This window comes from Tasmannia lanceolata, unplaced genomic scaffold (genome assembly GCF_043159265.1).
Source record: "Tasmannia lanceolata isolate RefF3 unplaced genomic scaffold, GAP_Taslan_0.1 ptg000020l, whole genome shotgun sequence".
Taxonomy (NCBI): domain Eukaryota; kingdom Viridiplantae; phylum Streptophyta; class Magnoliopsida; order Canellales; family Winteraceae; genus Tasmannia; species Tasmannia lanceolata.
The window spans coordinates 4,361,167-4,376,071 of NW_027518697.1; the positions used below are offsets into that span (position 1 = coordinate 4,361,167).

At 37.1% G+C, this 14,905-nt stretch overlaps 1 protein-coding gene, 1 long non-coding RNA gene and 1 pseudogene across 8 annotated transcripts; 2 read left to right on the plus strand and 1 right to left on the minus strand.

Annotated features, from left to right (window-relative positions):
- The first annotated feature begins 855 nt into the window (after positions 1 to 855).
- LOC143853993 (uncharacterized) lies at positions 856 to 12,440 on the plus strand. 7 transcript variants are annotated; one of them, XR_013237322.1, is made up of 11 exons: positions 856 to 1,397; positions 3,200 to 3,308; positions 5,389 to 5,621; positions 5,952 to 6,095; positions 6,503 to 6,655; positions 6,832 to 6,929; positions 7,054 to 7,206; positions 7,371 to 7,523; positions 8,635 to 8,769; positions 11,492 to 11,593; positions 11,756 to 12,440. XR_013237322.1 is itself a non-coding variant. In XM_077363688.1 (9 exons), exons 4-8 carry the CDS (start codon positions 5,987 to 5,989, stop codon positions 11,494 to 11,496), a joined length of 555 nt encoding a protein of 184 aa, XP_077219803.1. In that variant the 5' UTR covers positions 864 to 1,397; positions 3,200 to 3,308; positions 5,389 to 5,621; positions 5,952 to 5,986; the 3' UTR covers positions 11,497 to 11,593; positions 11,760 to 12,440. The 7 variants fall into 7 exon arrangements, 4 of the variants coding, with proteins under 4 accessions (XP_077219801.1, XP_077219803.1, XP_077219802.1 ...); XR_013237323.1 differs by lacking the exon at positions 6,503 to 6,655 and having other exon boundaries at positions 857 to 1,397; XR_013237321.1 differs by lacking the exon at positions 6,832 to 6,929 and having other exon boundaries at positions 858 to 1,397.
- Positions 12,441 to 12,977: 537 nt separating this feature from the next.
- Positions 12,978 to 13,129, plus strand: LOC143855357 (U5 spliceosomal RNA; annotated as a pseudogene).
- Positions 13,130 to 13,649: 520 nt separating this feature from the next.
- On the minus strand, positions 13,650 to 14,480 carry LOC143854098 (uncharacterized). The gene is made up of 2 exons (XR_013237366.1): positions 14,403 to 14,480; positions 13,650 to 13,953 (listed from the first exon to the last, which is right to left on the minus strand). It is a non-coding gene; the product is annotated as an uncharacterized LOC143854098 (long non-coding RNA).
- Positions 14,481 to 14,905: the final 425 nt, after the last annotated feature.

Consider the following 14,905-nt stretch of genomic DNA (forward strand, 5'->3'; position numbering starts at 1 on the left):
TTAAGAGACGTGGGGTCCAGCTTGCTACTAAGTAGGAAAGGGGGTAGATATACATTGGTCAGATAAATCCTACCAATTTATCAATAAGTATAGGATGCTTAATGAGTAAATACAAAAAAAAAGAAAAAGAAAAAAACAGTATGCATTTGATTAGGGGTGCAGTTTGGGTTGAGTCCGATGGGGTTGAGCTTTTGCGTAAAAGAAAAGAATTATAAAAAAATAGAAGAAGAAGAGCTGGAATCAACCCAAACCCAACCCGAATTCTGTGTAAAAGCTCAACCAAAATTCCTGCTCTGTTTGGTTGCCGGGTTTTTTTTTTGTTCCTGGGAGTTATGTGGGAGAAAAAAATACCCTGGGAGATAGGTTGGAAAAAAAAAGTCCTAGAAGTATCCTGGTAAAATAAAAATCCCATGTTTGGTTAACCGGATTATGGTGGGAAAAAAAAAAACCTTTGTTTGGTTGCTTGAACTGTTGGGTAGAAAAAAAATAATCTCAAGCTTATTTTTGGTTCCTGAGTTTATTTTTGTTCCTGGGGTTATCTTGGGATGGGATGAAAAGGCAATTATTACAAAAGTGAGATTAAAAAATTCACCCCACAAGCAATAATTACAAGAGTGGGATTAAAATAAACCTAGTGCTAAAAGGCAACCAAATATGGGATGGGACCAAAATTTAACTTACTCTCCCACAAAACTCCCTAGTTACACCTCTACATTTCAACATATTGTTCGTGTGGACCCTAATCCACACACAATATCAACTCAAGAATGGACACTAATGGCCCCGACGGAAAAGTGGGCCCGCAAATAAGTAGCAGGCTATCCTTCAATTACGTCTAACTCTGGTCAAAGTTACATCAAAGGCTGGGCTATTTTCCCAAACAACCAACTTTCCCACGGAATCCCCTTCCAAATCTCCTTCTGCCGAAATCTCGAGATCTTAAATCTCCGTAGCAACAATTTCTCACCCGGCCGGAATCTCATTACCAACACTAGTGGGAAAGGCAAAACATAATGGGAGGAAGCAGACATGAAATTGGATTCTCGGGATTTTGGTCGGCACAATCGCTGGAATCATCTCCGGAATTCTATTCGCCCTGCTGTTGATCACGCATCACAACCAAACTTATGAGTGTTGTCGTGTTGAGCACGCATCTCCACCAAACTTATGAGTTGGTGATCACGCATCACCACCAAACAAACTTTCGGTGGTCTACTGAAGTAGAAGACTTGTAACGTAGGATTATAACGTCACAACCACTCCTCCGCTTCATCTTAAAGCCAACGTTTCTTCGTTGTTTCTCATGTGGAGATTTGCAGTCTGTACTCTTCTTCTCCGTAAGGGCTCGTCTTCTCCAAAGTGGGGAGGTTTCAAGCTCGAGGGTTTTTTTTTTCCAGGTAGGTCGCTCTCTCTCTCTCTCTCTCTCTCTCTTACATCGTCTTAAACATGACAGGTTTTCCGAAACCCCCTTTTTTTAATTTTTTTTTTTTAAAAAAAAAACAGAAGGTTTTTGTGGGATTCTTTTCTTACTGGATCATCTCTGTTTTTTTCTTTTTCTTTTTTGGCTCTAAAAGGGGCTTCTGTCTCTTTGCATAAACACGGATTCTTTTCTTTGCATAAGATTCAGAGAAAAACCATCTCTCTTTTCTCTTTCATCGGTACCTTGTTTTCGGATTTGGGGATTTTGTAGCTGGAAGAGGAAGACGCGGTAGAAATTGAAGTCTTCGAGTTTTCTGATGGAGAATTGCATTTTTTGGATCAGTTTTGATTCTCTTTCTGGATCGATTTCGGAATCCGAAGGGATCCATGGCTTCTCTACTAGGGTTAGGGTTTTGGGAATGGGGTTTCTTCTTTTTTAGCCCGACGAGGTACAATGACAGTCCAAACCTCGTTAGGGTTTTCGTGTTTCGAATTTTCTAGCGCAGGAGTAAGAATTAGGGTTAGGGTTTTAGCAGACTCCCCTTCCTCGCCTTTTCTTCAAACCCTAATCCCACGGAAGAACAAAAAAAAAAAATCTCCTTTTTTCTCTGCTCTTTCTGAATAAATTTTAGGAAGTGATACATTCTCCCCCTTTACTTCCCCCGGGCTAACCCACTTCGGCGTACTCTGGAGTCATGAGTCATGTCTACTTTTTTACACTAGAAGGGGGTGTCCCAGGGAAGAAAAGGGGGATAATATATTTTTTCACTAAATTTTCTTGCGTTTGGGGCATTCCCAATTGGTTTAGTTCGGATCAATCCTAGGTCCGGATGGGGATCTGTGTTTTAATCGGGACTTGTTAATGTAGATCAGTGAAGACACGTCTGCTGGGCCCGGGTCCTTGAGTAAGATAATGACGTAATTAACTTTACTTGTATGTAAGCCAACCCGGTATTTTTCAAAATATACTGCCCACACCATAGGATGATCCAAACCGTCTACTTGATGAGACACAACTCATTCAGGTTGTACCAAAAAAATAATTTCCATAGGGTGATCCCAACCGTCTGATCTATAGAAGTTTCCACAGAGAGATGATATATTCAACCCCCTTTTAAATGCGCCCAGGAAGGAATGCTGGGACCTGATTGGCATCGTACCCTGCAGGTAGGTGTACCAATTCCCAAGTAATGAAAAGAGGTGCATTTATCATTTCTGGGCACCACTTATTTTGGTGTTCAACCACTCATTTCTCGGTTTTTATCACCGATTTATCACAGATAGGACGTGCCCCAAAAAACTGCTTCTTCATGGAATAATACTAAGAAAACACTATAAAAATAGGGACCCAGCAACGTTTTGGAGAAGGTCTAGTTGTAGATGTTCAGAACCTCAAAATTAAATGTCACTATGGGTATTTAGCCTCAAGTTGTGACTAATGAAAGGGTCTTCTTAACTCTGGACTAGGCCACCACAAAATTAATCTCTTCATTTCTTCCATTCCTTTCATAAAATAAGAGCTTGTAACCCAAGTGGGGGCCAAGGTAAAAAGAACTACTGGTTAATACCAGGGTTGATTTGAGTCTCTGCTTGCTGACTCGCCCTTCCAAGTCACGAGTTGAACTCAGGAGTCGACTCCTCTAACTCAGGGCGTATTATTTTTCAAAAAAAATAAAATAAGAGGTTTTTTTCTGAAAATTAAAGGAAACGATAACTATTTTTTTCAGTCCGAACAATTGATTGATATTTATCTGCTGAGTTTTGTTTTTCGATGATGCAGTAAGGTTTCGATAGCGATACCACAGAAGTAGAAGGCTGCTTTGAGGGTAGCCTACAAGAAGGAGAAGCATTTTCCGCTTGATCCTAGTCTGAAGAAGACCAAGCACCAGGTACCATTTTAAGTGTTTTAATTTAATAAAATTGTGGATGTTTTTTTTTTCGTGTCCGCTTTGGTAATAAATATTTATTACCGTATGGAGCTGGGTATTCTCTATGACTTGATGTTTCAGTAGCTTATAATTTTGTAAATGTGTTTACTGGGGAATCTCTCTCTCTCTCTCTCTCTCTCTCTCTCTCTCTCTCTCTCTCTCTCTCTCTCTCTATATATATATATATATATATATATATATATATATATATATGAGGAATGATAGATGCAAGGGCCCTCTTTATGAGGAATATAGATATATATATGAGGAATGATAGATGCAAGGGCCCTCTTTATGCAAGGGCCGGAGAAGGGCCCTTGAATAGATCCACATCATTGTTAAAGTCGGTTGAGAAACTGAATTTGGTTGCACTTAATGACGTGGATCTATTCAGAAGCCCTTCTTTAGCCCTTGCATAAAGAGGGGCCTTGCATCTATCATTTATATGTGTGTGTGTTACTCAACAAATATCTGATTCTAGTATTATTTCGCATTGTATTGATGCATTGTTTTGGTAGAATGAATTCATTGTGGTCTGGTTTAAAATCCGAAGGGCTGTGAGCTAAAATTTTGTGAATAAACAATGAGGCTGCAATTCTGGTTATATATATATATATATATATATATATATATTTTTTAAATTCTGGTTATATCAACCCTGAACACTATTTTAACCTTAAAAATGCAAACCATTAAGGTTTCTCTAAGCTATTTTAACCTTAGATAATTTGAGTTTCATTATTACGACCCTGAACACTTCACATTGTGAATATCTGTTAACAGATGAACAAAAAACCCCTCCAAATAACTGTATGGGTTCTGTTCTCTAGTAGGTCTAGCCTACTCCAAGAGAGAGCATGTACTCTCTAGATTATAGATCTACAAGAACCATTCTCAATTATAGATGTGTCATAATTAAAAAAATTAACTTTTTTTTTACTTCAATTCATGTATTTAGACACTTGGTAAAATTCATTTTTATACTTGATGCAATTGAATATTTTTAATACAATGAGTCTTCAAACAAAATGGAATACTTCACAAAAAGTTTTCATAAAATACGTTAGCCTTCATAGACGCTTCTATTTTGTAGGATTATTTTGTGGATTAAGGAAATTAAGCTACTTGGATCTCTCATATGACACATTTGGTAGTAGAATTCCGCCATGTTTTGACAAAATGCATTCTCTTAAATATCTAAATCTAAACCTCAGCCAAAATAAAATGAAATGGAACTTTCTTCATCTCCACAACCTTACGTCACTTCAGATGATTTTTTTTAATAATAATCACCTGAATGATATTAACACATTTTCCATATTTGCCAACTTCTCCCAACTTGATGAAATTAACCTTTCAGAAAATCCCCAATTAGAGGTTGAATTTGAATATACTTGACGTGGGTGAGAGTGCAACCACATAGGCTCACTTTTCAACAGATTTTATATTTATTCATGAGGTGGCTGCTCTCTCAAGCATCATACTGCCCGTGAAATGCCTTCTGTGATGGTCCCTAGCAAATAACTTTTTCAAAAACTTGTTTCTAAACTATTTTATTTTGAAAATATCTAAAATCTTACGATTCGAGTGAGGCAGGTGTGATGTGGAATGGATCTAGCAAGCTATGCTCTACTTTTTGTAATAATAAAGGTAATAAATAATGAATTAATAAAAGTAAAAGTGGTACTGAATTTTGTGAAAAAAATAATTAAAAAATTTATAATTCAAATCAAGTATTTGGATAGCGAAAGGGAGATGATATTTTCTCCCCCCTGCATTACGTGCGCACCCCCCCTTTTACCTGATTTGACGTGAAAAGTGGGCAACTTTATGTCAAATCACGTTATAAGGGGGGTGTACAAATACAGTAGGGGGGTGAAAATATCATCACCCTAGCGAGATTCATTTATATATTTGAAACAGTTGATTATTTTTAATACATTGAGTCTTCAAACAAAATGGAAAATTGTACAAAAAGTTTTTAAAAAAATCTCCACATACGTCAAGCTTCTTTCATGCTTTTGTTTCTTTTATTTTGCAGTATTATTTTGTGGGTTCGCGAATCTAAGCTTCTTAGATGTCTCGCATAACACAATCGGTGGCACATTTCTTTCATGTCTTGGCAAGGCTACTGAATGGTTCGTATATAGACAAAAGTGGGATGGAATTCTTGCTAAACATCTCGTTCTGCTATAGTGACTTACCCTCTCAGAAGATGCATCTCCAAGTTGGAAACATTATGGTTACCAAAAGGCCATTTTTGGATCTCAACAGGTACAAAAAACATGAAAACATGCTCCGTGTACAACTATGCATATAAAGAAAGATTTCTTATAGATTTTTAAAAATGTTGAAATTCTTAAGTGCCATCACCACTTTGCTTCCACTCTGTTTTACAACTTTTTTTCTTCTTAACTGTCCATTTGATATGTAAATAGTTCGATCTTTGTTGTTTTTGAGACATAACTCATGAACAAGTGGCCTGTAAAATCTTTTTTTTTTTGAAAGGTATGTGGCCTGTAAAATCTAGTCATAAAAAAATTGTTTCATAAAAAATGTTGAGAGTGACAAACATAATGAGACTTAATGTTCTATTCTTTGCAGGTTTATGCAAGTTGAATAATCTCAAGGAGTTGAGTATGGAATACAACAATCTCAATAAGAGCTATCTTCATCTTCCCTCTTGTATGTCCAATCTATCTAAGTTGGAAATATTAATATTAAGGGGCCATTTTGGAATCTCAACAGGTATAAAAAAACATGTTCCTTGTACAACTATGCATATAAAGAAAGATTTGTATTATATTTTTTAACAATGTTGAAATTATTAAGTGCTATCATCACTGTGCTTACATTCGGTTTTACAACTTTTTTACTTAACCGTCCATTTGCGGTATCTAACGATGGGATATGCAAAATAGTTCGATCTTTGTTATTGTTTGGCCACAGGTCATCAACAAGCGGCCTACAAAATCTAGTCATAATAATCATATCCTATACACCATATGAAGTCAATATTAGAAATATCTTAGCCATTCTTTGATCTATGAATCTTTGGCTTTTGGGTCTTGAATTTTTTTCAGGGAAAAAAATCATTCGATAAAAAATGTTGATAGTAACAAACATAATGGGACTTAATCTTCTATTCTTTGCAGGGCTATGCAAATTGATTAATCTTAAAGAGTTGCATATGCTAGGAAACATTCTCAATGATGACCATCTTTCCTCTTGTCTGTGAAATCTAACAAATTTGGAGACATTGGAATTGAACAGTGATAAGTTAGGAGGCCGTTTTGTGATCCAAACAAGTACAAAAAACAAGTTCCTTATACAACTATGCATGTAAAGAAAGATTCTAATATATTTTTTAAAATGTTGAAATTTTTAAGTGCCACCGCCACTTTGCTTCCACTCCATTTTACAATTTTTTTCCTTACCCATCCATTTGCGGTATCTAACATTGGTTCGATCTTTGTTATTGTAGGGCTACAGCCCATCAACAAGTGGCCTGCGAAACCTAGTCATAATAATCCTATCCAATACGCTATATGAAGACATGAAGTCAAGATTAGAAATATCTTAGTATTCTTTGATCTATGAATCTTTGGCTTTCCGGTCTTGAATTTTTTACAATGGAAAAAAATTATTCCATAAAAAATGTTGATAGTAACAAACATAATGGGACCTAATCTTCTTTTCTTTGCAGGATTATGCAAGCTGAATAATCTTAAGGAGTTGTATTTGGCAGAAAACAATCTCAATGATGACCATCTTCCCTCTTGTCTATGGAATCTATCCAAGTTGGAGACATTATTCTTATCCTCTAATAAGTTAGGGGGCCATTTTGGGATTTCAACAAGTACAAGAAACACATTCCATATACAACTGTTCATTTGAAGAATAGATTTCTAATATATTTTTTTCAAGACTGGTTTTGAATTTTTTTCAAGGGAAAAAAAATTATTCCATAAAAAATGTTGATAGTAACAAACATAATGGGACCTAATCTTCTTTTCTTTGCAGGATTATGCAAGCTGAATAATCTTAAGGAGTTCTATTTGGCAGAAAACAATCTCAATGATGACCATCTTCCCTCTTGTCTAAGGAATCTATCCAAGTTGGAGACATTATTCTTATCCTCTAATAAGTTAGGGGGCCATTTTGGGATCTCAACAGGTACAAGAAACACATTCCATATACAACTGTTCATATGAAGAATAGATTTCTAATATATTTTTAAACCGTGGAGGAATTCCTTAAGTCTTGCGAACTCATCTATCTTTCTAAATGTTTATTATTCCTAGATTGGTAGTTATTTAATGGCCAGTCGTAAAGTCCGGTCACTACTTTATGTCCTTTATGCAAACGCATCCCCAATTGTACACGTGGCATCACATTAAGGCCATATTCGTTTAAGATTATGACAACCGATTGGAAGGGCCAAACCAATTATTGGGCTCAAATTTAAACGTAAAGTTGAGTCCAATAATAGGTTTGGCCCTCACAATCGGTTGTGATAATCTCAAACAAACAGGGCCTGTGATCAAGGTCATTGTTCGGTGGGCCACAATGACAGATTATTTTGGGGTTGTTGATATCTCGGTGGGCCACAACAACTATCTTTGTTCGCTCACTTTTATACTCAATTTTTTTTCCTGTCATTCACAAGTGTTAATCCATTTTGAGGAGTAGCCAATAGTATTGCTGCTTCTAGATATGCAATTTATGCTATGGATTATATGAGTTTTGGCCTCTCTGAAGGGCTACATGGCTATATTCCAAGCTTCGATGAATTAGTTGACGATGTTATCAAGCAATATAAAAGCATCAAATGTAATCATCTACTATTTTATTATTACTGTACTTGTTCTTTCCACCATCTTTTTTTTGGTTTCTATCGTAATTAAGGATCATATCCTTACAAAGAAAATGAATTCAATCCTTAAGAACAATACAAATTCAATCCTGTTGAATGGCTGTGCTAAACACATAAAATACATGCACGGCACTCAGAAAATCAATGAAGAAGACAAGCGATATAAGTGGAAATCAATGGCTTCCCTGAGCTACTATGAATAGCGGAGCTCAATGTACACATGTCATTGTACATCCCATGTTGTTACAATGTTATCGGGTTATGGCTGCTCTGTTTTATACCATACGGATGGACATGGACTGTTTACTCTCAACATATCTTTACTTTTTGATTAAAATGATACAAGAAAAGAAGAAAAAGAAAAAATAGAAATGAAGCTTAGGGATGATGTTTCCATTTGGTGGTCTGCAGCAAGTTCAGAAGCAAGTGGATTACCCCAATTTCTCATGGGGGAGACCATGGGAGGAGCTGTTGCTCTGAAGGCTCATCTAAAGAAACCACATGAATGGCATGGTGTAATTCTTGTCGCCCCCACCCATGTGCAAAGTAAGACATTCAACACTTTTAATGATATTCAACTAGTCATCGTTGTATCTTCTATGAGATATCTAGAATAACTCTACTTCTCTGAATTCGAATGATAAACTACAAATCTTGTTATTGTAGTCAGCAATTTTTGTGGTTCAAGTCTGTCACTAAACTTTGTTTGTCCTTGCATCTAAATTCTGTAAAGAATTTAAGGCCAATACTTAAAACTGGGATTTTGTCTTTTGTTTTGTAGAGTTCAACTCACTCAATGTTCACCCATTATTCGCCTAAATCCTTTCCATTGGCAATTTTCTGTTCTTTCTTTTTGAAAAGACACAGAATTTTAATATGAACAGAAACAGAAGTACAACAGTTTACAATAGAGGAAAACACTGCCCCCCCCCCAAAAAAGGGAACTTCTATGACCGTCCGCTTAGCCAACGGATCTGCTACACATTGGCATCCCTCCAGAGTATGATAAAAATAAATTTTCTTTCCCCTAAACAAATCTAAAACATTCTCAGTTCAGTACAGTAGCCTTCATGATCCTGGACTGCGGCCAAGAGAAAACGAAATAACATTAGGGTGCGTTTGCTAACTAACATTAGGGTGTTCTTTTAAGCCCTTATATTTTCGAGCGACTTTTTGGTACTTCAAAAAATACGGAGTCATTCCTCGGAGTGCTCTCACCGTCGCTCTCAACAAAAAAAATTCTCCCCTTCATCTCTTATTACTTCAGCCAAGAAAGAAACCCTAATACCCTCCGTCTTTGCTCTCTCTTCGCCCCACGATAGCAGAGATCAAAGAGATTTCAGAGGCTGTCACACTCTTCCCCTGTTCTTCACCCTCTTGAAACCCCCTCTCTGTTGAAACTTGAATCCCTCTTAGAAATGGCGTCACCCTTTGAAACCCTTTCAGAAACTCTCCTCTTCTTCTCTTTTCTCCAACCAAATCGAGGATGCAATTTGCAAATTCGATGCACAAGGCGGGGTATTCTTGGGCAAATGGCAATTGCACAGTGAGCGTTGTTAACCCATGCATAGTGGGTGTAATTTCTATGTAAATTATGAGTTTTTATATGATGAAAGGCCTTATAGTCCATTATTTTTCAAAAAGTACCGTACGGCCCACACCATAGGATTGATCCAAAGTGTCCATTAGATGGGCCACAACCTAAATAGGTTGTGCCCCAAAAATCATTTCCATAGGTTGATCCTAACCCTCCGATCTGTGGAGGGGCCGCACATTAGAGTGTTGATCCCAACCCACTAAAGATCGGATGGTTAGGATCAACCTATGGAAATGATTTTGGGGCACAACCTATTTAGGTTGTGTCCGATCTTTTGGACGGTTTGTATCATCCTACGGTGTGAGCCGAGCCGTACGGTACTTTTTGAAAAATAATGGCTATGAGGCCTTTCATCATATAAAACTCGTAAGTTATAATCTAAAAGAGAAATTGAACTGGTCAAGGGCTCTACCTTTGATTGATCTGAAATCTGAATGGTCCACTGAATATGCCTTTCCTTGGATCTCATATGGTCCAAAAATCGAATAAGGTGTCAATGGACTGTGACCTAGACGGTGTGATTGATCCAAAAGTTCCGAATGTAAATGAACATGATTTGGGCTTAGTAGCTGGAAAGGAATTCGGCAATAAATCTACATTAATCAGTAACCTTTAGGCAGAGTATACCGAGCTGGAATCATAAGAATGAAAACATATCCACTGGAGAAAATGTAAATATTTGAAATGGGTTAAGAAACATGATTCTATTTTTGGAAGCACTCCATAGAATAAGAATTGATTCTAGCTTTCATAATGAGAATCGATAGAATGGTTAAAGAACACACCTTTAATGGAACCTACGCTGAGCATGCCTTGGGGTGCAGGCTCATCATGCCCCAATCAACTTAAATAAGTATTTTGGGCATAATCTACGAAACTCAAAATAAGGACACAGCAAACCTTGACAACCGAGAGTACACATGACATTGAATCAGCATGTGGATGTGAATCGTCTCACCATCACAACACTGAGCATCAGCTGATTATTACCCGATTTCAATAGATCAACTGGTTAAACTGTCCAAATCCTACACAAACCACGCAACTCAAATTTAGACCTTCTGACTAATTTATAAATTGCCAAGCTAATTTAAATTCATCCCGATTTGAAATATCTAAAAGCTCAATGTCTGAACTCTGAATTCGATTCAAACGAAACTCAAGCTGTGAAAATATTTAAGTTACAAGTCAAAATTTGACTGAACTTTCCAATCAAGTTTTTGGAATAACTCCGTTGAGTTTCTCCTCACTCCCTACAGCTTTTCCAGCTAGACTGAATCTGCATGACTTTGCAGCTTCAGCTGAAATAGAAATAAATAAATATTTCTAATGTTTCACTCATGTTACCAAATGATAAAGAGTCCAAGTAGCCTAACACTATTTCAAATCTACTTCCTGTTACTCCCTCAAAAGTCCAAACTCTAGGCCTACTTGATTTGGGGATATTATTTGTGGTTCATCTTGAAAGCCGTGTCCCTTTATTCAAGCCACCATTCTCAATGGGTGTAAGGGATATAACTCAGTAATAGAGTGTCACCTTGATGTGGTGGAAGTCATAGGTTCAAGCCTGGTTATCCCTAAACCCAATGTGAGATTTTCTACTGTTTAGTACATACTTTCTACTGTTTTATGTGGTTTTATAGGTTGATGCTTATTAAATGGTTACATCAGGATGAAGTTATTCCGCACTTGGACCCTGTAATGGTGCCTTCTCCAGTTGATCCAGATGCAGCTTGGTTTGCAGATAGAGTAAACAAGCTGCCAGAGAAGGCGGTACGAATTAGTACTTATGTTAGAAATTCGTCTATCAGTCACTATTTGAGAGATATCTGCTTTTAATGTTTGCATTTTAGATGCTTTTTTTTTCTTTTTTTCCTGTCCAAAAAAGAATCCAGCAGTCGCTAATTGAGAGATATCTGCTTGTAACATGTTAAGTCAGTAGCTTGGATGCTTTGGTGATTGTTCAAACAGTGGGAGCAAGATGTGACATCATTCTTCATGCTAAGCATTTGTTTGGTTTCTTTAAGAATCTTTAGAAACATTTTCTTCATATGATTGTTTTCGAATCGACAGTAACTGAGAGTTCATAGGCACTACTACTTTAAAGCTGCTTATGTTTTGAAAGGATGATTCCATTCAAGGAGAAGAATGGAGGAACATAGAAGGCTTGTGCTTTGACAACAGAGGAACAAGATAAAGGACAGGCTGGATTAATTTTGTAGGGAGTTGGTTTTGCCATCAAGAGTAGTCCAAGTATTTGAAGCGATCCTGACTACATAGGGGAAGAATTAGCTGACTATGTCAATGGGTTCCAATTTATTCACATAATGCCCATTGATTATAAGTTTATAACAACTTATTGCAGAGTTGATCATTGGGATGGTTCACGGACCTATGAATGGGGTTATTCTCGATGCTCAGAGAAAAAGGACGTGACTTGGACAAAAAGAGTAGTGATTGAGAAAGTTCGATCAATCAAAGATTAACCGAGACAAGATGGCAGGGAGGGGGGAGATGTGTATGTAGAGAGAGAAGAGGACTAGATGAGCACGATGTACTGGTCGTCTCTCTGATACCATGTAAAATTTTGTATCTAAGTAAATATAAAATATTTTTCTTAGTATTGTAGTTTTTATTTCAGGGGAAAATGCTTGTGAGCTGAAGCTCATATAAGCTGAGTTTTTATATGATTTTTTTTTTGAAATGGCATATTTTAAAAAAGAAACAGAAGGGACACCCGAAAGGGAAAACCCAAAGATACAGAATAAAAAATAAAAACTAATTACAAAATGACTAGGCCATCAAATAGGAAATTGATCAGACCAATACAATGAAAGGCCTTATAGTCCGTTATTTATCAAAAAAGTACCGTACGGACCACACTATAGGATGATCCAAACCATGCATTAGATGGGCCACAAAGTAGGTTGTGCCCCAAAAATCATTTCCACAGGTTGATCCTAACCCTCCAATCTATAGAGGGACTGCACATTAGAGGGTTGATCCTAACCCTCTATAGATCATATGGTTAGGATCAACCTATGGAAATGATTTTTGGGGCACTAGTTATTGCCACTCACTTGTTTTGGCCATTTCTATTAAAGTATAAAAGATTAAATAACACCTTCTCCAATGTCTTAAAAGGCTCTGGGGTTCAAAACTCCTTGATAATACGCAGAGCGAACTATTCTTTTGCCTTTTACTAAAGAATACCGTGCGTCGCCACTCTAAGAGCCTTTTGCTAAAGAATACCGTGTGCTCGCCATTCTAAGAGGCATACGCCTATTTTTGGATGGTTTTTTCACCGTTCTGTGCTAACGGCTTAAATACATTGTTATTTAAAAAAAAATAAAAAATCCTTGATATAAAAAAGCCACATGTGATGGCCAACCCAAAAAAAGGGGCCACACGAGAGCGGTAAGGCTAAAGTATAAAAGATTAAATGACACCTTCTCCAAGAATACCGTGTGCTCGCCACTCTAAGAGTCTAAGAGGCATTGGTTGTTTTAATATTTCCACCATCTATTTCAATTGAAATCTTTTCGCGGGTAAGTTCTATAAACCGTTTAAAACTCCAAAGAAAAACGATGGGAGGTAATAACCAAAACATATGTGCTGCAGTACCATTTCCTTTGCCCTTATTATCCTTTTTTCCGTAGGTAAGCTGGGATCGAACTGCGACCTCACCGTTAATACAAACCCTCTCTACCATTGAGCTACAGGTCCAACCCCACTTATCATCCTTTTGTAACACAAAGTAGATCAATAAATTTATGTCACGTTTTTTTTTTTTTTGAACCTTAAATTTATGTCAAAATGTCCCCACATAAACTATAGAACCAATGCTTTTATTTATCATCTCATTTCTAAGAACATACAAAAAAGATATAGATCATTTTAATAAGACCCCTTAGAAGATGAATTATTCTGTTCACATGATAGCTTCCAATCCTAATTTCAGTTTATTTTTTTAGATAGAACACTATTCATATTTCGACAAACGCAGTGGCCACTTTTGCTGCAGAAGGGAGGGTCCGGGCCACATAGTTTGGGCGGGCAATCACGGCTGGTATTGCACTCTCTATGATCCGCTACCTCGCCTCCGATTTCCTCTGCCGTCGAGAGTGCTGCACCTGCATAGGTTGTCAAAACGTATATTATTCATTAGAATGGTTAAACATCAGAAAATTGTCTTAAGAGATGTTACAGGGGAACAATACAAATCAGTGTCAATCTAAAACCATCCAAGTGGAACAGTACTTGTCATAAACTAGACCGTTGATCTGACCAGTGACACGTTAATTGTTCCACGAATCTATCATCGACAGGACCCACTAGATAAATGGTTTAGTTATAGAGGAAAACAACCGAAACTAATCAGGGATCAAGACAGAGATGTAGTTGTTGTTAATTTGACTAATGCAGGAAGTATATTGATCACAGCGCCTACTCTATGCGGCAGCTAAAACACAAGGAAAAATGTGAAGATATGGGTAAGTACTTCTTCATTTACTTGTTCTTGGAAAAATCATTGAAGCAAAGAAAACTGATCAGAGTTGCAAGAGAAACGAGAGAAACAAACCAGATGCCATGACGAATAGGATGACTAAGAAAGCCAACTTGAGGGAAGTCTTCTCCATATCTCCTTTTGAATGGTGCTTTACTGTGTCAACATGTCTTCGGGATTGGAGCTTTTTATAGGGGAGAGGGGAAACGTAAATACAAAATATCTACTAGATGAAAAATAAATCATCTAGATACGTCTCTGGATCTTCAGCTGCCAATTGTAGCTAGTAACATTTGTAAGAAAATCTTTTTAAATTTACATAGATTTTGTGTGGGTCCTGAGTGGAGGCATGCCTATAGTTAGCAAAAGGCCGTTTAAAACGGTTCTTTTTTCAAGATTTTCTTGCGCTCTCCTCACTAAGTCCCTCTCATGTCTATCCCTCTCCCATCCTCCCTAGCCACTGGGTAAGCTAATATTGGAAAGAAAATCATGGTTGCCAACATGTCCTAAAACCTGTAAGAATTAAAGAAACAAACGAATACAAGGTTTAAACCAATAAACCAGAAGTTTAAACAAGA